The sequence below is a fragment of the Embiotoca jacksoni genome, unplaced genomic scaffold (assembly GCF_022577435.1).
Source record: "Embiotoca jacksoni isolate LCO1_2020_lvr unplaced genomic scaffold, fEmbJac1.0.p SCAF_21, whole genome shotgun sequence".
Taxonomy (NCBI): domain Eukaryota; kingdom Metazoa; phylum Chordata; class Actinopteri; family Embiotocidae; genus Embiotoca; species Embiotoca jacksoni.
This window is the reverse complement of record NW_027185352.1, coordinates 5,521,442-5,545,127: the sequence shown is the minus strand read 5'-3', so window position 1 is coordinate 5,545,127 and position 23,686 is coordinate 5,521,442. Positions and strand designations below refer to the sequence as shown.

The 23,686-nt window shown below is 41.6% G+C and overlaps 1 protein-coding gene across 2 annotated transcripts in view; it reads right to left on the bottom strand.

Moving 5' to 3' along the window:
- The window catches only part of ptprz1b (protein tyrosine phosphatase receptor type Z1b), a 66,980-nt gene that overhangs the window by 10,144 nt on the left and 33,150 nt on the right, over nucleotides 1-23,686 (bottom strand). The window contains exons 3-18 of one of the 2 annotated variants that reach the window (XM_069156541.1): nucleotides 18,142-18,321; nucleotides 15,783-15,934; nucleotides 15,606-15,701; nucleotides 15,454-15,520; nucleotides 13,806-13,963; nucleotides 11,105-11,255; nucleotides 8,620-8,804; nucleotides 7,705-7,831; nucleotides 7,571-7,623; nucleotides 6,692-7,183; nucleotides 6,371-6,554; nucleotides 5,480-5,689; nucleotides 1,582-1,726; nucleotides 1,378-1,469; nucleotides 1,192-1,277; nucleotides 62-82 (exon numbers count right to left, since the gene is read on the bottom strand). In XM_069156541.1, the coding sequence (XP_069012642.1) occupies nucleotides 62-82; nucleotides 1,192-1,277; nucleotides 1,378-1,469; nucleotides 1,582-1,726; nucleotides 5,480-5,689; nucleotides 6,371-6,554; nucleotides 6,692-7,183; nucleotides 7,571-7,623; nucleotides 7,705-7,831; nucleotides 8,620-8,804; nucleotides 11,105-11,255; nucleotides 13,806-13,963; nucleotides 15,454-15,520; nucleotides 15,606-15,701; nucleotides 15,783-15,934; nucleotides 18,142-18,321 (2,399 nt within the window). The remainder of the gene's footprint in view (nucleotides 1-61; nucleotides 83-1,191; nucleotides 1,278-1,377; nucleotides 1,470-1,581; nucleotides 1,727-5,479; nucleotides 5,690-6,370; nucleotides 6,555-6,691; nucleotides 7,184-7,570; nucleotides 7,624-7,704; nucleotides 7,832-8,619; nucleotides 8,805-11,104; nucleotides 11,256-13,805; nucleotides 13,964-15,453; nucleotides 15,521-15,605; nucleotides 15,702-15,782; nucleotides 15,935-18,141; nucleotides 18,322-23,686) is intronic. The other variant, XM_069156542.1, reaches the window with a different exon arrangement.

Sequence of the window (23,686 nt, the reverse complement as noted above, 5' to 3'; positions counted from 1 at the left end):
AGGAAAGGAAAACAAAGAAAACAACACCTCTGCAACCGTAGAGGGATGAAACGTGTCTTACCTCGTAGGATTCTTTGACAATCTAATGGAGGGTGGTGAGGATGCAGAAAGCACGACGATGGTGGTGGAGGTGGTGAGAGGAGAGTGGGACAGGGGGACAAGATGACAGACAGACAGACAGACAGACAAACAGACAGACAGACAGACAGACAGACAGGGAGTCAGGGAGTCAGTGCAGGTACAGGAATTGGGGGCTCAGATACACACAGAGAGGCGCAGCTGCATGGGAAATATACCGCGTTTCCCATCTGAGCTGTGGACTTGAAGTTAGCCTTTTCTACCCTGTGAAATATCAAGGCACCATTTTAACTGTGCAAATACCTGAAAGGTTTTTTTTTTCTCAATAAATGTATATTGATTTAAAATGTACTGTAGCTTAAAGAAAGCAAAAACACTGTTACAAAATGGGGGAAAACACACAATTACACTGACATTTCCAAGAAGGAAGTATATTAACCTTATATATGTGTAGTACTCAGGAGGTTCATGCTCGGACACAGAGGTGACTAATGCCATGCAGATGTCACTGTTGTCAAACTAATCCATTAAACTGGTCTCAAAACAACATTCAGGCATTTCAATACTCCACGAGACATTTCTAAAATCTTTTCTGCACATTCAGTATGAGCAGAGATGGAGATTTTACAAGGGCCTGAAACTGGTTCTTTTTATCTATCTGTCCTTGTTTCTGCAGACCTGTTTGTCAAATCTGATGTCCTGTCTTCAGTTTGACGCATTTGTATATTTGAATTTAGAGTCAGAAACGTGAACCAAGCTGCACTGCCATGGTGTCATACCAAAACACGCCTCCTGCATACTGATGTATTACACGTTGTACATGAAGATACACATTGACACTGTGCTAAATGATATTCCTACAGAACATGATGTTAATAGAGATATGGAGGAGCATTAAGGAGCTGTGACAAATGAGGTACTTCAACACATGAACCAAAACTAAGTGATCCATCTTTTAACTCTGTTTGTACTTATTGGGGAACAGGAAAAATAAAATCTGAGATAATCTCCTGAAAACGCATTCGTCATTCACACGATTGGAATTTTTCTTCAAAAATATCTCGTGGGGGATTTATTCTGAACTTAAACAGTCTTATTGAAAATCCCACACACCTCAAACTCCTTGGAGAAAGTGTTGGTGCTGTGGAGCTCCATGACATGCTTCACGAACTGCTTCACCGTCAGCGGCTCGTGACCGTCTGGAACACAACGGTGAATATTCAGCTGCAGGGTTAACACCACGGATTACAAATATGACAAATATAACCAGGCTGCTGAGAGATGTTCTGAATGTGTTACCTGTGGCCAGCAGCAGGGGTGTCGATGGAGCAGATATGACTTTAGGTGATGCAGTGTCATCTGGGTAGAAATTAGCAGCCTGGAAACAGTTTCTGTGACACAAAGAAATCAGAATCTAAGAGTGGTGCAGGGGTGAAATGAACACAGACAGACTGTGTGTGTGTGTGTGTGTGTGTGTGTGTGTGTGTGTGTGTGTGTGTGTACCTCCAGTAGATGAGTATGCCCACCAGTACCAGCAGACAAAGGATGGTGAGGGTGGAGACAACAGCCAGAGGGACGACCGTCCTCTTCTCTCGCTCCACGCCTTCAACCAGCCCGATCCGAGACTCGTGGCTGCTGTTGCTGCCCTCTGAAAAAGACGAGACGGAGGAAGATGAAGATGAGTCAGGTGCGGTGGCTGAGAGAGAAAACGAGAGACGGGAAGAGACAGTGTGGGAGGGCCACTGTTTTTAAGGTCAAGAGTGAACTTTGAACCTTGGTTTATATCATCTATAATGGACAAAACAACAGATAGAAGTGGATCTACAGACGTGTAATAAGATTTATAAACGTTGCCATGCATGAGATTTTTTTTTAACTGAATTGTTGAAGAGCAGTGATTCAGTCTGTGTCCACTTCATCAAAGATGTATTTAACTCTGCCTCAGACCTTCCTGAGAGAATTGATCTGTCAGACCAGAACTTCTCATTCCCAGGCTGTCAAATACTGCCCTTTTATCAAAGCCCCTGGTGTCAGAGACATGACGAGTAGAAAGATTGATAAAGTCTACATAGGGAAGAGGTCAGGGGTGGTTGATGAAACAAATACAGGACTTCCATGTTGGAGACCAGGGATTGATCCTGTGAGAAATAAAAAGTCAATGCTGATTTGTTTTAAGTAATGCAAGTTCCTTTTGTGAAGTATTTAACTTACATTAGTTACATTAAGTATCTTACATGATACATATTATGTTGCATATGTAAAATACATATTTTGACCCAAACCATGATGACATTTTTGGTGCCTAAATTCAAGGCATCTTGTGCATATTTCTGAAATGGACAGCAGGCTGCGACAAAACGGCAGTACATGAGGGCTTGGGATGACAAAACAGGTTGGAAAGATTAAGTCTGTATTAATGGATTTGTTGACCAAAGGGGGAAGCAGAAACAGCACATAAACACATGACTGCTTGTCATTGAAGGAAAAACAATGGTTCAACTGATAGAATTAAAATATCCGCAATTATCACCTTTAACGTTGCCATTTTTGCAGACAGTTGCCTCCCATGGATGTATTAAGATAGTTGGATATGCCACCAATTTGTGCCAGTGGCCATTGTTCACTTATAGACTTGTTTATGGCCAGAGAACAAGAATATGTCCAATAATAACTCTTCTTTTAGCTCTGGTTTGGTCTCCACCACCTCCTGATAAAAAGATCTGTCTCTTGAGCTGCTAAATGTTCCACTGTGTTTATCAGCTAGTTGCTCTGTCTGCTGTTTGGTGCTGGACAGGTAGAGTGCAGTGGGTTTACCAGAGCTTTATCACTGAAAACATCTGCCTGCAGCTGGAAATGACATGGTTGAGTAAAACAGTCAAATTTCAGGCTGAAAAACTAAAACAATCAGCTGAAAGATGCGAAAATGCTCTGCAGAGCTGAGGGGAGAAGTCTGGTGATAACTCTCTGTGAGTTTCTCACTACGAGTAACTCCAACCTACCACATGACATTTGATCCAGCTGTAAGTATCTATATTTCTATTGGCAATAACAGTGCTATACATGATATATGTCTGTGACCACAGTTAAATGAAGAAAAGAAAAAGGATTTATACCCCATGTGTCATATTCTCTTACAAAGAGGCCGGGCTGTGGAAAGCGTGTGCATTATGTCACATTTACCTTCCATTTGTTTCTCCGTTGCCTTGTTGGCGTCTGTCAGTCTGAGCCGAGGGACGAGTTGCCCAGATACAGCACTTCTTGCAGCATCAAACAACAACCCACCAACACCTGAGAGCTCCTGTAAACTGTCTCCAGCTACAGCTGCAGCACCACCTGCCTCTCCATCCTCTTTACCACCTCCTCCTACATGTTCTTTACTCCCCTTGTGGTCGTCGAGAGTAGATTTAACAGCAAAACCTGGACTGTCAGGTCTTGAGTTTTGGTCCTCTTCATCACGGCCGCCACCACTGCCGTGATCTGCGCTGCTGTCGAACAGTGGGGACTCTTTACTTCTCCCAACAGACAGCTGCAGACCACCTCTTTCACCAGATTCATTTTCTACAGCTTTGAAACCTTCTTTATCATCACTGACTTCCTTTGCACTTCCTGTGACCCCGCCGTGCTCTCCTGAACCACTGACATCCTCAGCCCCACTGCCACTCTCACTGAACGTCCTCCCTCCTGCTACAGTTTCTGCTTCAGTTTCCATCTCTTTCTCTCTCAGCAGGTCACAGCCGGCTCTGCTATTGAGCTGTCTAACACTCTCATTTGTTTCTCTGTCCACCTTCTTCTCTCTTTGATTCCCAATGTCTTTAACTCCTCTTATCGTTTCCTCTTCCTCACCACTTTCCTTCTCCTCCGTTTCACACTCTGTCTGGTGACCCATTTTCTTTATTGCCTCGGTATTATTATCTCTTTCAGTGGCCATTTCCCTTCCTGGTCTGCTCCTCTCCCCTGTACTGTCCACCTTGAAGCTAACAGATGAGCTTGCAAATGTCGAAAATTCAGTTTTAACTGTAGCAGCTTCTGCCCGTTTCTCATTGGGCCTGGTGCTGTCGAAGCCTGATCCACTGTCCTCTGTTTGACCGTTGGACAAGTCCAAACCTTCAGAATCAAAGAAAGAGGGGACCGAACTAAAGTTGTCTTCATGTCTATTCGCTTCGGCTTCCCCTTCACTCTTGTGATGCAGCAAAGTATTCAGACCATCCTGCACCCTGCTGTTAGTCTGAGAAGTATTTGAAGTATTTCCTTTAACAGTGGTTGTTTCTGATAAGTTGATGGTACCATAATCAGGCAGCAGAGAAAGAGAGTATGCAGCAATTAAGTGATCCTGAGAACTCAAAGTAGGAGAAATTTGAGGTTGCTCTAAATCCGTATTTAAAGAGTGATCTTCAGAGAACTTCTTATTTTCATGGAGGGCAGGAGAGTGTGTGAGGGTTGGAGGTTCTTCTTCAGGGACAGAGACTGCAGGGTTTTCAGGGTTAACAATTATTCCAGTGTTTAGAGAGTGTGTGAAACCAAAATAGCCATCAGTGGTTGAATCCTCAACTCTGGATGTGGGTGTATTTTCTGCAAGAAAAGCCAAAGTGAAAAAAAAACTTTCCAGGAGATCAAATCAAAGAGAAGTGTCCTTTTAAAATGTGTTTTTTCATGCCAGAAAAGGTGGAAAAGAAGAATTGAATGTCCCAGAAATGGTGAACGTGAGAGTTTGATTAAAGGTGAGAGACTCAAACAGATGCAGAGAGTCAGAGTAAAATGTGCTCGGAGTCATCGACATCCCCACACTGTATGAATGAATGCTAAAAAGGGTAAAGATGAACAGAAGCCTGCAGTCTTAAAGGACAGAGAAGAAACAACCACCAGAGAGCGCCGTGGAGCCACAGGAAAGAGTTCAGACAAAACAGGAGGAGTCCCAGAACTAGAATCAAATCACCAAGCTCCAGTGGATTCAAGCAGATTATATTGAGCCGGGGAAAATTTGACCTCGTCCAGTTACTTGCTGAAAGATTTGTGAAAGAGTCAAGCAACCAGATCAGAGAGTGAAGAAGATGCTGATTATCACTCTAATCATCATCAATGCCACCTTACTCATTCTGGTCATCATCATTTACCACCACCACCACCACCAGCAGCAGCAGCAGCAGCAGCATTATCCTCATCATGTCACCCTGTCCACGGAGCACAGCAGTGATTAGCTGCACAGCATAGTGAGCCGTGGAGGGAGAAAAGGCAAGCATCCACCGCAATTAAGTCCCGCTGTCTATCCACCACAGAAGAAAAACATGCATTTAAACCATGCTGCTGCTCAGTGAAATCCCTCAGATTGAAAATTCAAAGCTGCTTTTGAAGAGGAAGTGCGTATTTGTTTTGTATATGTGAAGTGTTTTTCATGTGGTCTTACCGTTGAACATGGGCTGAGTCGTATGCAGCAGCACTCTGATGAGAGACGAGGTGGTGATGGATTTGTAGACGGAATCGGAGAGTGTGTTGCTGGCAGTCGCCGTCTTGTCCATGATCCAGGGCGAGGACAGGGTGGAGGAGTCGGAGGGGATGGTGTCTGGTACCGGTTTGTTCACAAGGCCATCGTCGTCTTCATCGGAGCCTTTGTTACCTGCGGACAAAATGTACATGAAGACGACATGATTTGACAGATGTGGTGCCACAACAGGACATGACATTACAAATAAGCCCAAAAGTATTACAAAATTGCTTTGAGGGATATTTAGATTTTCAGACCCTCATGTTTACTCCAAAATTCATAAATAACAGACAAAATATTTTGTGAATAATACCGGAGACATCTGAATAAATACTGATTGAACGATGCATCTTTTCTTTTTCTAGAAAAGGGTTTTGAGACTGTTTTTAGGGTAATTTAAATAAGTTTAAATCATTGACTGTATATAAAAGTGGATACTTCCGGGTCTGAAAAATGAGACCGATGCAGAAGTGCCTTAAGCTGCAATACCACCGGGTGCCACTAGAGGTTGGCTCCAAAAAGCCTCCTGCTCCATAGACTCCTATTTAACGAGTCTCATAAAATCAATAATCAATCAATTTATTCTACAAGTTAACTCAGGTTAGCTAGCTAAAGTCCCTCCTTCTTATTAGTTTTCTGGCAGTCCATCTGAAATTCGACAGCAGTCACTCAGTTTGTGAGTGACTGCTGTCGGATTACACTCATTCCTGGCGCTGCAGGAAAAGCTGCAATAGCGAAACACTCCAACATGTTGTTTTTTTTGTAAATAAGAGTGTCAGAAACAGAAAAAAAGCTCTTGTTGTCAGATCTGACCTGGCAGCACAGAGGTAAACGCTGTTGCAGGGGCGGTGGAGGTTCCCAGCAGAGAGCTGTTCACTGTGTCTTCATAGAAGATATCTGTGACATGGACGTCCTCCACGGGAGCGGTGAAGAGGTCCGACTCGGAAGATGGGAGGCCATTTTCAGCAGCTTGTTCTGGTGGATCAGCATCACTCGACTGTAGGGAGAGGAGACGGTGGACAACAAGCAGATGAACATCAGACACATGTTTGATCTAGGTTTATGCATCCATTATTACATTTACTTGTGTAAAGATAAAATAAACAATGAGAAAAAGGAAGTTCAAAGAATTACCTCATTCGGCAACACTGCCAGCGACGCCTCTTCTGTGATCTGCCGCCGGATTGCCGGCTGAGTGGTCGTCCGCTCGAATGGAAACAGGAAGCCCGGCTGCTCGGTTACCTCAGTTACCCAGATTGCGCTATTGCCGTCAAAACCCGGTTTGGTGAAGGGCCGGGTTGTGGGGATCATCTCGTCAATGTCGATCCAGTTCTCATCTATGGGATCAGGCTGCAACTTGATTTGTTGCGTTTTTTTTGTCTGGTTGAGTCTAATTTTCTGCAGAATGGCCGAGTCAGAGGGAGTCTTTGGGGTCGAATGAGGGTCCACCTGGACTGGGATGTTCTGGTTTTCTTGGGTTTGGTCTGTGGGCTGGTTCTGGTGGTGCGTAGGTTGGTTCTGGTACACTCTGGTCTGCTCCACTGGGATCTCCTCCACCGGGCTGTGATCCTCTGGAGCCAGATCCACCTGATTCTGGTCATCTGGCTTCTCCCATGTGGACGAGACCTCAAGAAAGAACCCAACATGTTGGGTTTTATATACTGCGTTTGGAGGGACACAAAAACTGGAGGGACTTTTATACTTTCACCTCTTCTTTCTTAAATTAATAAGATTACTTGACATATAAATTCAATGTGGGAGAGGTTGTACATCACATCATTTCTGTAATCTCACCTCAACATGTGCCTCATAAAGTCCCCCACCACCTTTTTACTCCTGCTCTCCAAACACTCAATGACAAGCCTCTACCAACATAATTACATTCATTTGCATAATAATGAGCTCCACTGATATGATTGAACACAGGACAAATGTCAGCACTGCAAAATAATTGTGTTACATTCTTCATAATTGCGAGGTCAGGTGACTCCACAGGTACACACAATGTCCTACCTCACTGTTGATGTCCAAATCCCTTGTGACAGGGTCGGGGTCTGAATTGCTTTCTAGGACGAGAGGAAAGAAATGAAGACTTATAATTGTAGTTAAAATATGTGGTTTTGTTAAGTTTGTGTGTGCGTTTGTACCGGGGTCTTCCAACGGCATGTCCACTATGACCTGGTCGCTCCAGCGTCCTCTGAGTCCGTTGGTGCAGACAGCCACCACCTGAACCACGTAGCTGCTGTTGGCCAGCAGGCTGGAGATGATGGCACCCTGCAGTCACAAAGGAGAGTTCAAATGAGCGGCTTCTCGTTCTTTTATAATATAAAGGACGAAACATTGAAATAAGAAATTAAAAACTTGTTTCTGAATTCATTCAGCAGTGGAGCACCACCACAGAAAGGAAATAACCACCACTGCAAACAGATGTATAAACACTGGAATTTAGCCTAAATGTTATTCACTGTATAGCTAAACTATGTTTAGTCCAGACGATTAAATTATTATATGATGATTAGAAAGAGCTTTACACATAATTTAGACTTAAACCGTAACAGATGAGGAAGCCACACTAGAATTATAACCCAAAGCACCAGAGATGTATTTAAATTACATGGAAACACTGAAACACTAAACAAAATTCTGCACACATAAATATCACGTTTCCAAACAAAAGGTTGACAACAGTCCTTGTGTTGTCTTGGCTTGGTCTGAATACTGACATCCATGCACACGTGCACATACATACTGTAAATACACGAACACGGATGTTGCTGGTCACAATAAGGGCTGTTCAGTTCAGTTAAAAGGCCAAGATGGATTGTCGTCATTAATCATTCAATCACTTCGATCAATCCAGATTCCAACAGCACTCACACCATCAGAGTGCCAGACGGAGGATGAGAGTGGACGGATGGAGTGACTGTAATTTCTACCAATTATCTATTCCTCAGTAAAATGTACCTGTGTTGACTGGAGATAATGGAGCTGTAATTACTTGCAGTCAAAGGTGAGAGCACATGTGGCTGCTGTGGAGGCAGATATAAACAGAGCTTTCATACCACGTCCTGGTCTCCGTCCGTCCGGTACTCCTGCTTGTTCTGCTCGCGGCCCTGCAGCCTCTGGTAGGTGACGGTGTACCAGTCGATAGTGGTGTCGTACACGGCGCGGGGACGCTCCCACATCACCACGATGGTGGTGTCGTTCTGGGCGTCCGCCTGCACGTTTTCGGGCTCCGAGCTGCAGGCTGGAGACGGCAGAGAGAGAGAGATGGAGGAATTAGGAAAATCTGTCTTGCGCGTGTAGAAAGTTGTTTGCTTTGACATTTAAGGAGAATTTGTCATTATTTCTAAAAGTTTGAAATTATTAATTTGTGCGATTAATAAAAATTTGAAAGGAAAGAGATGACAAAATACATCATAAGTAAACATCTGAATCTGAATAAACAACAAAGAAACAGTGCAACATTGAACATTTTGAGTTTCTTGACGTAACTTGATGCTAATCGACCGCACTGAAATTGGAGGAATATTAGATTCTGTTTTTAAAAGCCCAGCTCAGGAGGTGAATGTGGCAATGAGTGGGTGGTGCATGTATAAGTGTGTGCATGAATTTGTTACGGGCAAAAAAAATACCCTTTTCTGAATTTCTGAATACTCTATTTCAATTTCAAAAAGAGATGCAAAATAAATTGCCTGCTCTACGAGGAGCAGGGTGACTGAACTACAAAGTCGAGCTCCCTGGCAACCCAAAAGGTCCATTTTACTTCAGGGTCCACTTTATGAGAACAGGGAGCGTCGTGAATTATATCTTTTGATGATCTCGATGGGGCTGACCTTGGAGAAAGCAGTGCAGACACAGTGGAAGCAGAAGATGGCCAATATTTTCAGCCATGGCAAAAGAAATACGATTAATAATGTAACATATATATTGATCCCTGAGGGGAAGATTAATTTTTCTTCACCAGGCTGTCCAAAATTTGGTCTAAATTAGATTGGTGAGAAGCTTTAGAGACTCTGGTTTGAACTTTTTAAAGCCTAATAAGGAAGAATATTTCAAAGGACAAAGTCATAACATGCCGAGTCTGGTGGGCAAGACCATTTTCTCAGACATCTCTGCTGCTGAGATCTCTGCTGGTCCAAACTCACTGGCTGAGCTGCTGTGTATCTGAAAGTCACTGAAAGTAAACAGACTGCACTTACACAAAACCTTTTTACTTCAGAGATTTACAAAGCACTTCACCCATTACCACACACACACACACACACACACACACACACACACACACACACACACACACACACACACACACAATGGCAACAGAGCTGCCATGCTTGCTTGCCATTGAGATTCAGTGTCCTTCCAAAGAACATTTCAGCATGGGAACCATCAACCCATTAGTCGACAACTGGCCACCCCCTACATTTTCCATCTTTTTGCTGTACATGTATTATCCCAAATCTTGAATATGAACCCAAAACCCAAAGTAAAAAAAAAACCTTTAAACCAAAGCTGCTGCCCTGTAGCACATTTCTTAGTTCACCTGCTACAGCCTGTGGGAACGAATCACTCCCCGTGTTATAACAGGCTCAGCACCATGAATGAAAGGACTGAAAGAAATATAAGGTTGAGTAAGGTTGGTTACACAGTGTTTTATCAGTTGGTTTTCATTCACTGTTTTATTGTGAAGGGGTGTACCTACCAAATAGTTTCATCATCGATCAATCTGTCAGTTACTTTTTCCAACCAAGGTCATTATGATTATGACAAAATAATGATGAAGTAATGATATACAGGGCGTAAACTTTCCAGATTAGCCCATACCTACATTTTGTTTTCGTAATCATTAATGCTCATGTTTATCCACGTGTTGTGTTGGCTTGATACTGGATTTAATTTATTCTAATTTTGTTTATTGCTTAATCTATTTTTAATTGGTGGATTGCTTTAAATCAAACTGAATTGTTTTAATTCTGTCTGCTGGGAAGCACTTTGGTCAACTTATGTTGGATAGAAATGTGCTATAATGAAAAACTGACTTGACTTGCCTGTTACTGCTAAAGAGTCTTGCTCTAGAGTACAAATGTTTAAATAGCAGACTGACGTGGCTGACTGGGTTTGAGAGGAGGTGACAGAGACTATATGGAGGGTGTTGGTCACCAGAAGAACCTAAACATCATTTTAACTCAAGTTGTTCTGTGCCCAGACTTAATGCAGGTAACTTAGATGTGTGCAGCATCTAGTCTGTGACTTCAGAAAACAACATAAAAATAGAGTAAATCAAGTGGCTGTGAATGTGTTTCTGAAAAGCAAAGCGCTCGGTCAACTTCTTATAGATCCATACAAGGTACGTGTGAAAGCATCTGAACTGAACCCGTTGGGTTTGCTTCATGTCGACCCATGTTTCCTGTCTTTTTGTTCTCAGTAAAAAAACGACATGATGGATAGAAGGACAACAGTGAGAAAGCAGAAACAAATGAAATTCAAAGTAGAACTAAAGGAGACAAACAAGCAGCAGACGTTTCTCTGGAATGGGTGATGACATACTGGGCGTGAGCACCTCCTCGACTCCGGTGTAGGAGGCAAACACCTGACCCATGAACTGCTGCTGCTGCTCCCTGTAGTTGTTCTGCAGGTAATCAGTCAGCATCACATATCCGGCCTGCTCCATGGTCATCACCTCACAGAACACCTCCAGCTGCCGACACACACACAGACAACACAGAGGTGAACAGAGAGGAAACAAAAGCAAAGAAACACCTCTTCTGCATCTTCCTCGTCTCTATTTGGTAGCCAAAATAAACCTAAAACTGATGCCTGTGAGTGTGTGTGAGTGAGTGCGTGCGTGTGCGTGTGTGTGTGTGTGTGTGTGTGTGTGTGTGTGTGTGTGTGTGTGTGTGTGTATGTATGTATGTGTGTGTGTGCGTGTGTGTGTGTGTGTGTGTGTGTGTGTGTGTGTGTGTGTGTGTGTGTGTGTGTGTGTGTGTGTGTTTAAGAGGCTTGTGTACTTGCCAGGCTGAGGCAGAGAGACAGCGCTGCTCTATTTTTGGTGAGCTCCAACGTGCCCGTGTCATGCCTTGCCACCGCGTTTCAATCATGCAAACACAAGCACAAACACACACGAACAACTGTGCACGTCCAGTAAACACACAACCACCGGCAGGGCCTCGGTCGCACCATTATTCTGCTCCGAAATTGATGATTTTTACACACATGATTTAATCCAAAGTCGTCGTTCCTCGGGGGTCCTCAGACATCTTCAGCGTGGCCTCAAACTGCAGTAACATTACAGTGTCAGCTCGTGTTGCCTTCTCCACCACACACAGCCACAACAAAACCCTTTTTTCTAAGTTCTGTAACCCTGTCACACTGCATCACCTCAACCTAACATTTAGTTTTTGTTCCATGTACAGATGTCAAAGACAGCTGACCTGAAACCAGCAACGAACCACAAGCAGACGCAACAACCACTGGCAGCAGGGACGCTAACTTTAAAGAGGATGTTCATCCATTTTAAAGATGTGCTGTGTTGTAAATGACATACTTCTCTTAGTACACTAACAAATAGTGCTTCTACATGTTAGGACTCTTACTCCTGTAGTGCAGGAAATTTGACAGTAGTGTTGTTTCAAATCGCACACGGCTATTCTGTACTGACCGGAAATAACCTTAACATGTGAACACATACCCTGGCAAAATATCTGCAATTATTTTACCCAAAAATTGTTTTTGTAATTGCTGCTATTAAAAATGCTTGATTTTGCGGCAGATACTCTCAGAAATTGCAGTGTAATAAGTTTTAAGTGAGTTTGTTGCGGTAAAATTGTGGGAATTCGAAAAAATGTAAAGTCAAGAAAAATAAAAAAAATAGATATGTAATCGATTCCAATGATATTAATCATGCTGCACGTCAAATAAATATTTGAGTTCTCATCTTTTTTTTATTCATTTATTGAATTTACAAAACCATGGGGCTAACAGTTTCCAAAAAATCATAAATGTGACACAGCTTTGCCAAACAGACAGTCTGACGCTAATATAGAAACAACGACTGCATCAGCTGTCAAAATAAGAGCTCTAATTGCTGTATAATTAATGTCAACACAGAAGCCTACTGTATTCACAAAAACAAAGTGCAGTCTCTGACAACTTGACGCGTGTATAAAATGATTTTATCATACAGTAATATGTCACCACTTCCATTGATAATAAGCATTTAATTAGAGAATCTTGATGTGAAGACCAAGTTTCCCGCAAACCCCGTCCGCTTGTTCCGGTTTCCTCCGGTGCACCGAGTTTTATTTGGAGATGAGAAATAACGAGCCTTTCTGATTGTAAATGAGGAGTTATGTTTGTTAATAAAGCGAGTTTTGTTTGAAAAGACTAGCCTCATACCGTTAACACTTTAGCACAGATTCTGCTGACGACCTTTTTTGGAGAAAAATTGTAACAATAAAAAAAAATTGCAAGCTCTTTCAAATATTGCAGAGTTTGCGTGAATTATTGTGATCATAAGATCACGATTTCCAGGAGGGACTGAAACACTGATGTCTTCTGTCCAGCAGCAGAAGTGAAAAAGAAACACTTTAGTGTGGTGTTCAGGAACAGCTGTAGCTTCTTCAGACACTTAATTTGAAAATTCTCTACATCAGTGGCCCCGCCCCTTCCTCCAGGGTTAAAAGTGTCCAACGTTTCACACTTCTTTTTTGGACCGTTTTGAGTGCATCATCCTGGTACTTGTCGTGCACTGCATGTTTCTCTACTCGACAGTGTGAACGCACTTTTGCACTCAGAATCGTGAGTGTTGGTACACAAGTACGACATTTGAAACACAGCAGAGGTGTTTCTAAGATGAACTCAGAAGCCGAAGTCGACTGCTAGTTTTCACGACTTGATCCAAAATGCCCAAAAATCCAACGTGAACCTTTCCTCTTTCATTATCTCAAAGCTCTACATGAGTATGACAGCGTGTGTCTGACATAAAAGACTTTCATCATAAAGCTTCGGGCTTCCATCTGACAATGCTCCGTCTATTTATTAGTTGGAGCTGCTCTGACTCATGTTAAGAGAAGCTTTTACAGGACCGCTGGCTTTGCTGCAGAATGATGCAACTGCCTAAAGCTCCATTCAGAATAATAGAATAAAAAACAGTGCTACTGTCTTTTTTAGAGTCTATTGAAATGTCAGGACAGAAATTAGCATTGATAACAGCGGACTCCCGTGTGTGTGAGTGATAAAATGTACTGACCTGTGTTTCCGATATGGTCACGGTGTGCTTGAAGATGATCCATTCCACCACTTCAGAGCAGGGCGGAGCGGTCAGTGAGCCGTTGTAGATGTAGTATTTGTCGGTGTTGTTGGGCAGCAGGGACCTCAAGGTGAACGCCTCCACTGAGGCACTCTTACCTGGTAAAAACAACAGGTGACAAATCTATAGTGCGAGCTGCAGGACGAAGCAGTTTAAAAAACGGCCACTGGTCTTTTACCGTTTTATCATTTAGGAGAAGGAAAAGTGTCCTTCACTGTGTAATAGTGTTTCTGCATGAGTTTTCTCTCGCTTGCTGCCCTGACCCACTTATTTTTGTGTCAAGGACATTAATGGTATTCTCTGGAGCTTTCGACCTCTAATAGCACTATGAATCAGTTTTTCTCTGAGTGGGTCCTCGTTTTGTTTGTGCACGAGGACAGTGCCTCGACCGAGGCGTCACTGTTTACTGATAAACAGGTGGAGGTAATGTGCCCTGAAAGCAACAAACACAGGAGAGAAGGAGATTGTTTGCTCCTGAATATGGATGTAAACAATGCTGGATTCAAACTTTGAAGGAAAATTAGCTGCGATAGTGTTTTGTGAGGAAGGAAGTAGGGATGCACTAATGTGTCAAAAATGTGATCTCGCTTCATGTCTTTCTGCGATCTCTTTTCTACGTGACAATGATTCTGACGTATTTTCATCAGTCGCATCAAAACAAGTGCTTCGACTTTCTCCCTCAACAAATGACAACACTACATCTAGTGATGCAGAGCAGCCGGAAACAGGGACATAAACCCAGTGAGAGCAAGAGAGAGACAGAAAGAAAAAAAAAAATAATAATAATAATAATGATAAAAAAAGAAAAATAGTTCAATTGTTATGTTTAATAAGAGAAGACACGTGATTGATTGTTTTTACGTTCAGTGTCAGATTCATGAAGCTGAAACAACAGCGTTCATTTTCTGTCGTCCAAAGTTGATGTGCTGCTCCTGTATCAGGCACCACCATGAGTTTTGACGCGTTTCCTTCTGTATCAGGTAAATAAGAGCAATAAACATATTTATTAAAAAAAATCATGAGAGAATCGAGATCTCAATTTAAAGCAAGAAAATCCTGACTCTCATTTTATTCAAAATCGTGCAGCTCTAGAAGGAAGTAGATTCATCACATTTGTGAAAAATCTCAAGCCTTTCAGTAACACTGAATGTAAATGTGATTTTTGTTTGTTTCCAAGAAAACTCCAGAGGTCAACTTTAAACTCTGGACTAAATGCTGTCAGCCTCTTATTCAATGAGTATTTGTAATTTATCTCTTGCTTTGTCTGATTACATGTTTTGTATTTTCTTTTTTTAAGACCATCATGAATTACCATTTATAGCATCATTTTACATTCTTTGTTGATACACTAGTTCTGTTCTGAACACAATCATGGTCTTAGCAGCTGAGTTTTAGTTTTTTTTTACTTCAATTTCTTTCTCCTTGGAAGAAAGAAATTTAGTGTTCGTTGTTCAGTGTGCGACGCATTGACACAACATTAGCGATTATCTTTGACAAAATAGCAAATTTAAACCCCGGCCAGTTACGTCATCACCACCTGCATCAAGCAACACGTTCATTTCTACCAGGCTACGATGCAACGACCTACCAAACCTGCTGACTGTGCTGATGGCCTCCAGAGCAGGACTGAAGCTTTCATTGTCCTCCAGGCTGATCTGTAGACCAGAACACAAGCTGACAGATCTCACATACAGGCAACAACAATATTACAGCGAGGTTTCAATCATCAGGTCTCTCCACCTCAAACAGCACAGCCAGGGCAGCGACCCTCCCTCCTTCCTCGAAAGCGTCGTCCAGACTTTGGAAGTCATCTGGATCGTAACAGTGGATCTGCATCTGAAACACAGCCACCAAAACACAGGTTATCTTCCAGCAGGCTTCACAGTTAAACAGAACAGATCCTCCCGTGTCCTTTACCTCCAGAGGGTACTTCATCCCATTCAGGCTGTGTTCGGAGCCTTCTGACGTTGCGTTGCAGCGTCCCCAGTGGAAGGTGACTCTTCCAACACGGAACCTGGAGCTCAGACCTCCTCCACTCACGAAGAACTCCCCGTCCACATCGATGGCCACTGAAACGCACGCAGGCAGTTTAACCCGAGCAAGTGATGAGTTTCACTGAAGTGACAGGAGTTTTTCCTACAGCAAGATTAATCATCGGTATCGGCTGTGCTTGAGCAACAATACTTGCAGCGTCCAAAACTCTTATCAGATTTTTTTTGGCTTGAAGCAACAGGCAAGATGCCAGCAAATGGTCATTTTTGTGCATGTTACAGATGCAAAATCTAAGTTTTTACAGAGAAAAAAAAGACACAACAACATGCGGCTGCAACAACCTGGAAACGTTACCATGTTCCTGCATTAAATGTGGATATTATGATTCTTCATCAATGTATTCTGGCCTTTCAAAACTGCCAACTTAGAGGTAAAAAACAGACACTACTCAGACAGGCATTAACAAATCTTTGGTCACTTGGGAGCAAACAAAACAAGCTGTAATAGAGCATTGAATATTAATATATAAAGGCAATAATAAGGTCCTATCTTGTCACCTTATTGATGTCTTGAGGTGCTTATCTACAGCAACATTAGCCCTAATTTTTCAGCCATGTTTCTGGCCACAAGATGTAAATCCAATATTTACACTCCTTTTAGATCTACTGTCGTCTCCACCGATTCATGAAAGGAAATATTTGTCTCTTTAGTTGTTAAACATTATGTTCACCAACTTCTTAGTAACGATGTCAGCCTGCTGGGCAGTGAACATAAAAGGAGCTTTCAGAGTTTCTTTGATGAAAACTACCTGCTGTGTTCTCTCATATGTTTTCAAACAAGTCTTTTTGATATATACTTTACCCCCAAAAAACAGCAGCTAAGGCTACTTAATGTAAATTACCAACACGTTCATTATATGCACTTCTTGGAGGCACATGTGAGCATCAATTGTGGATTTTTTTTTTTAACATTCAGTTTAGTGAGACTGTGAAAGTCATATATTTCCATCATTTATCCTGCCAGCTCTGCAATATCTGTTTTATTACACAATTTCCTCTCTGACTGAGTAAAAAAAAGATGAGTTTTTGAAGCATTAGCATACAGGGTTCACACACACACACGAGCCCACAGTCCAGGAGTATTGGAAAGATGGTGATGATAGCTCAGACAGCTTTCATTTGTTTATCAGGCCAGACATCACTCCACATGATGCCTGTCCTCTCGCTGTCTCTTCACATCATCCTCATTTCACTCCTCTGCTCCTTCTCTCTCCGTCTCTTGCTCATTTGTTGCCTCTTTCCTGTCGCTGAGTTTTATCTCTGCCTCTTGTCATTGATCGTCAGTCTAGCTCCACATGATCTTTCTTTACTGCTGGTTACTTATTCACTTGTTCTTTTTCTTTGGCTCATTATCTTTTAAATCCTCGCTGCTCTTTCCTTCATTAACCTTCCACTTGTGAATCATTTTTCATTGCATCTGGAAAGTTAAGCTTCTTTTCCACAGCCAGGGATTAAGATGTTGTGCTTTATAGCACCAGAATAGTGTCAAAATCATTTCCAAAGATTGAATCAGCCACATACTGCATGAGCTTTAAAATGCCTTTGTCTGGGATTAAAGAAAATATACGTTTAATCCAAGTGAACCAGATTGTGCTTTAATTTCCTGCAGGATGAAACTCAAAACGTGACTTCAGCAGCTTGACTTGGACACAGCATTTAGGAACAATAACACCGTAGGCTAAACCTATAGTGTGGGACTTTTACACATAAATGAACGTCTGTTCGATTCAAACCGTGATTAAAGGGTTAACTAAGCCTGTGACCACCAGGTTAATATATCTGTATTTAATAGTTAGCAGAGTTTTATATCTGGTGTTTGGTGAGACATTCCTGGATTGGCTGGATGAGGCCAAAGGACGTAGAACAGAGACTTCCAGTTTAGCCCTTGACTTAAATGGAGATAAAATAATTCAATCATTGAGCTCTTTTTGAAATAGACCAAATGGATGAGTCATTTTGTAGAAGACGCTCAAAACAATTTATCCACCGTTTTACAGCTTTAACAGCAGCAGCAGAGAAGGCGGAGTCAATGACATAAGCACGTGACGACGGTGTAATTACTTTCATTGGCACAAGGTGGAGACAAATGTTCCACACTCAGGGTTAAGGTTGTGGAAACATTTTGATCATTGTCGAATACACGTTATTGCTTGTAAGAAATCTGATTGTTAAAACCTATTTCTCAAAATGTATATTCTAGGGAAAGGGGAAGATTACCAACATACCAGTCTTCCCGTTGTTGTGGACGGTGGACGACTCTGCTGTCAGCGTGTGAAAGCCCTCTAGCTGGAGGTTCTGGTACTGCAGCCTGACCTGGGTAAACGTCTCGTCGATGTCCACAGGAGACTGCCGGGCGCTGTTGCAGGACGGATACTTCTTACCCCAGTTACGCTGGTTCAGAGCACCTGTACAGACAAGGAGAGAGTGTTGCTTAGTGTTGCTGAACGCTCTTGAAATTTAACAAACCCCCTTTGTGTTAGCTGTGATGAAAGTCATTCTGAATATTTACCGTATAATGTAAAATTATGACTAGTAATATAGATGTTTTAAAAAAGCTGTGATGTGCTTAAGATTTATAGATGTCATGGAGGCTTTACATAGCGCCTTTATTGTAACAGTACAACATAGTTAAAACTGTATTTTTGTTGTATTGTATGACGTCAGTTAAAGTCCAGCTCCAACAGGGGCAGATGGTCAAACTGTGGGTCAAACAAGACTGGTTGGCCTCAGGTCACACTTTATACTAGCACTGTGTGTGTGTGTGTGTGTGTGTGTGTGTGTGTGTGTGTGTGTGTGTGTGTGTGTGTGTGTGTGTGTGCGTGTGCGTGTGCGCGTGTGTGGTTTAAAAAGGCTTTCCACGTGAATAATGTAAAAGATGAAGAGCAGGATCAGGACAAATGCAATTTGTAGCCAAACATGCAACGCAAAAAAAAAAAATCCACTCAAAGAAGAATAAAAGGAAAATCAAAAGTGGCATTCTTCTTTATTCAGAGCTCAGAAGATTTTCAATTAGTCTGAATGTTTCACTAAATATCAAAAGCTGTAAATGTTTGCGTGTCTGTGAATTGTTTATTCATGAGCACATGTCAAAATATACAAGTAATTCTTAATTAATGTGAATTCATTCATGACTGCGTGTCACATAATCTGCATTTATTTCCACTGACATGATGCCTGCATATTTTTTTATTTATCATTTTCTTTGTATACATACATGTGCAGCACCTTCACATTTATCGACATACGCTGTGTGCAAGAGTGTGTAAATAATTCATTCACAGGTGCAGGTAACGCGTGTATAGACTGAACTGCTGTATCTATTTTGGTGCTGGTATGAACTGTTCTCGTTTTTGCTTGAATGAGTGTGTTACTCTACTGTGCATTCACATCCACAACAATCTGTCGGTTCCTCCAGGCACATTCAGGGAAATCCCACTTAACTACATTAATCATGCTGAATAACATTTCAGAGGTAAATTTACGAGAAATAACATGGATAAAACGCAAAATGGCTGCACACAACATCTTATGATTACGCTACAGTACTCTTTCACTGGAAAATGAACACATGGAACAGAAATCCTCATGCTCCGTGCTCAATATTCATAAACATGCAGGAACGGGATTGTTGTTAAGCACGGAGGTTTACCTTGACATCGGGGATTATTCTGTCATTCTGTCCAATTTAATGCCACATTTTTAAAAGATGGATGATTATTTTTGGAATTAAACTCCTCGTATCCACTTTATCACTAACAACCATAGAGAGCACAGACTTATTGTAAGATTTGACGTGGCAGGATAATAAAGTTGCAAAACTGGAGGCTTCTTGTCTTTGGTGTGTGTGTGTGTGTGTGTGTGTGTGTGTGTGTGTGTGTGTGTGTGGTTTACAGTATACAGTAAAGACAAAGAGTCTAACGAGGTCAGAGCAGATGGTTTAACTGTAACTGGTCACACATGACTTAATAGTTGCTTTTGGCTTTTTATTCCTGGTTGTGTGTGTTTGCGTGTATGCGTCTGTATGTGTGTGTGTGACAAAGAGAGAGACCTTGTTTAAACCAAGTTGAACTAAGTCAATTTGACCTTTGTTGCACTGCGCCCTCGTTCGGCAGCGACAGTTGAAGTAAAGCAGTCAGGACAGTTGTTTACTATTCAAATATACGAAGTGTAATTTCCTCCTCTGATGCTGTGTGAATATGATGTCCAAATGAAAATGTACAATTTAAACATAATGGCTTGATAAAACATATTAAAAGGGATTCAACACACTGATAGCGACGGGAGTCTGCACCATGAAATGGGAGTCAACAGTCGAGTTACAGTAGTCCAGTATAAAAGCGCACAAACACACCACACGGACGTAACAGAGACTAAATGAGACAGAAATCTCCGGCCAAAATGCTGCTACTGTTAAGTAGCTAGTATGCTAACAGTAGTGACGGGAGTAAAAACAGCATACGGCCTTCCCATGCTGTACTTTCTGTGCCTGAAGAAATGTGTTAACACAGACAGACAGTCAGTCATCAGCTGCAGAGTACACACAGTGGAAAACCATGTTTCCTGCAGCCTCCCGTCATTATCAGTGTTGAAGTCAGCCAAGGAGAGCACACTTACTGGCTCTGAATTGTGCTGGCTTATAAACTGGCTCGCAGCCACCAATGTGTGTGTGTGTGTGTGTGTGTGTGTGTGTGTGTGTGTGTGTGTGTGTGTGTGTGTGTGTGTGTGTGTGTGTGTGAAATTGTAAAGTGCTCTGAATAACGAGCACTGTAAAGATGCAGCCATTAACCACTTTACATTTCAGTTATTTTACACATTAAAGAAGAAGATATATGTTAATTAGTCATGTTTAAGGTGCCTGTAGGTGGAGTGAGCCGAGAGTGAGGTTAGCTGTTTCTCCATGATTTTAATCTTCAAAGTAAATCGACTGCCAGCTCTGACTCCACAGTTGCAGCAGAGACATAAGATGACAACCATCTTATAATTTATCCCTCAGCAAAAGCAACGTTACACGACTCCTTTAAAGGTCCCATATTTTAAAATGTTTCCTGGTGTTTTAATTGCAGTCTTGATATCTATGAGAAGATAATTTCGGATTTTCAAGTACCAAAACTTCTCAACATGGTTTTACATCTCCACTCTTAAGCTTCTTTCTACCAAGTACAGGTTGTTTTGTGTCTGTGTCTTTCTGATTGGCTCACTCTGAGTAACAAACATGAAGGCCAATCACAGGTTTTCTTTGGGCTTGTAGCTTGCTAGCTCAGCGACAGAATTCCCACCCAGTGTTTTCGTCCAGACATAAGGTTGGACGGTGTGCCATACTGAGGGCGGACATATGACGTGAGCATGCCTTTGTGACATCACAAACTCACAGAAGTCAAAACGTAACATTTGCTGGATAGGGGCTGTATGCATTTCTCCATGGACTAAGCATTTTAACACTGGCAGTCACTATACCACATCTAGATATACTTTATATACAAAAAAGAATTGAAAATGTTATACAATATGGGACCTTTAAGACAGCTTTTGCTTTTTGAATTTAATTACTATGTGTATTATTGAATGTGTGTTTGTATGAAAGTGATAGCGCTGTACAGGTGTGTGTATGTGTGTGTTTGTATGTGTGTGTGTGTGTGTGTGTGTGTGCTGAGAAAATGTCAGGGAGGGTGTCAGTGTGTCAATAACCACATCTCACCCCTGCAGCTTCATCTGTCGGCATCATAACACATACAAAAAAACTAAAAAAAAACACATACCAAATTACTCCTCTGACATAATGCTGCCATGGCAACAAGTAGTTGACAGGTGGGAGAGAGGAATACGGAAAAAAAAAAATCCCCTGAAGCTAGACTTGGATTTAAATGAAGACAGACGGCTTCACTTAAATCCATAAACACACTCACACTCACACTCGCATTCAGTCAAGGAGTAAAATTTAGACGATTGAATATGGAAATTACAGTTCATATCTCTAAGTTGCAATTGCTTTTTCTGAGAAGTCCAAGAAAAAAAGCATTCTGCAGCTGCCGGTGTACCTATTGTTGGCAGACTTTTTGCTGAGTGACTGATAAAATATAGTAATTATATCATTGTATTATTCCTTTCCTCCATGCTTTGCTACTTTCCTTTCCTTCCTCTCTTTCTCTCCCACTATGTATGTTTTATATGTTTGTTCCATATGAATCCTAAAACAATGTCAGACCATAAGAAAAGATAACAAAAAATACAGTTTTAATCTGTGGGAAGAATCTGTTTCTTTTACTTAAAACTTAGCATTATGATCAATAGTCTGGGATTCAATTTGTGTTTATTTGTAAAGTTATCAAGATAAAGTAAAAATTACACATTATGTTTTGTTTAAAATTGTACATTTCATTTATTAATCTCTGAACTGAAGCTACAGCAACATGAAATACAGAAAAACTGAAAAAGAAGTAAAGATATCCATAAACTTTATGGAGAAACATTGTTTATTTTTACAGCAGCTAAAAGAGCAGTCAGCTGTTAAAGTGTTCAAGACAGAAACCATTTACACCTGATGCACCTGCTGCTGCTCCCTTTATCCACAACACCCTGATCATTTCAGCTCACCCCGCGCTCTCAGGGGAGGAGAGGTGAGATGAGAGAGGGAGGAGAGTGCAACGAGGACAAAGAGAAGAAAGCAGATATAGCAGCAGAGGACAAAGAGGGTAAGGTAAGAGCAGCAGGAGCAGAGGAAGTGATAAAGAAAAAGTCTGGAAAGGAAAGAAGCATGAGGCAAAAAACACGAGACAGACAGGAGGGGGAGGAGGATGAGAGGGAGGAAGAACAGGAGGAAAGTGGGGTGTGTGTGTGTGTGTGTGTGTGTGTGTGTGTGTGTGTGTGTGTGTAAGTATATATGCACCGATATACGTTACAGATGTGTGTTTGACGTAGATACGCGAGAAATGCACACACGTGTTTGTGTGTCTCTCTCAGCCCGCCTACACTTCCACAATTAAGCTCCCTTGGACACACAGAGCACATTTATCCCTCTGTGAAAGAGTGCTGCACTGCTCAGTGAGCTAACTGTAACAAAACATGGAGGATTAATACATTTAACAATGTAGGGCTTGACGTTTGGGGGGGACTGTCTTCTCCTGTTTGCATCACCGCTGGCAAAAAATAGCTGAATATGTATCAAATATTAAAAACTGGTTTAGTGTAACCCACGGTGCTGCTTTGGAAGCGGCATCATTGCTGGCCAACATAAAACAGCAGCAGTTGAATAGTTTATCTTCAGTTCATGCATTGAGAGCCTTCTGCTTCCTAAATGTGTCATTTATCAAATGCAGACTAATTAATTTAGACTGCTGACTATTTTCATTACCTTTTTAAATTAACTGATTGATCATTTCCTGTGTAGAAAGGCAAAAAATAAACACTAATGTCCAAAAGAAAAAGCTCCAAAAGCCCTGCAGCACTAAATTGTTTAATTACTGTAATAAATAAGGAAATCTCTATTTCTGAAATAAGATAAGACAAAGAAAGACAGAGTATATGTTACTTTCAGTATCCCAGCTAGCTAAACATGTCTATTTGAGTTGTAAGAAGCTACTTAGTGATGAAGCACGTGATACAACTGTCCCTGATTAACTGGTAAATTTCTATAAAGCTGGAGAAGCAGTAAAGCTTGTTAATCAGCCTGCTGGATTTGTTATTCTCTGACCTTTTGTCTTGACACAGCAGTAGCTTATCTCTGTGATTCGAATGTAATCAGGTCAAACATGTTCAAATGCAAAGACAGTAACA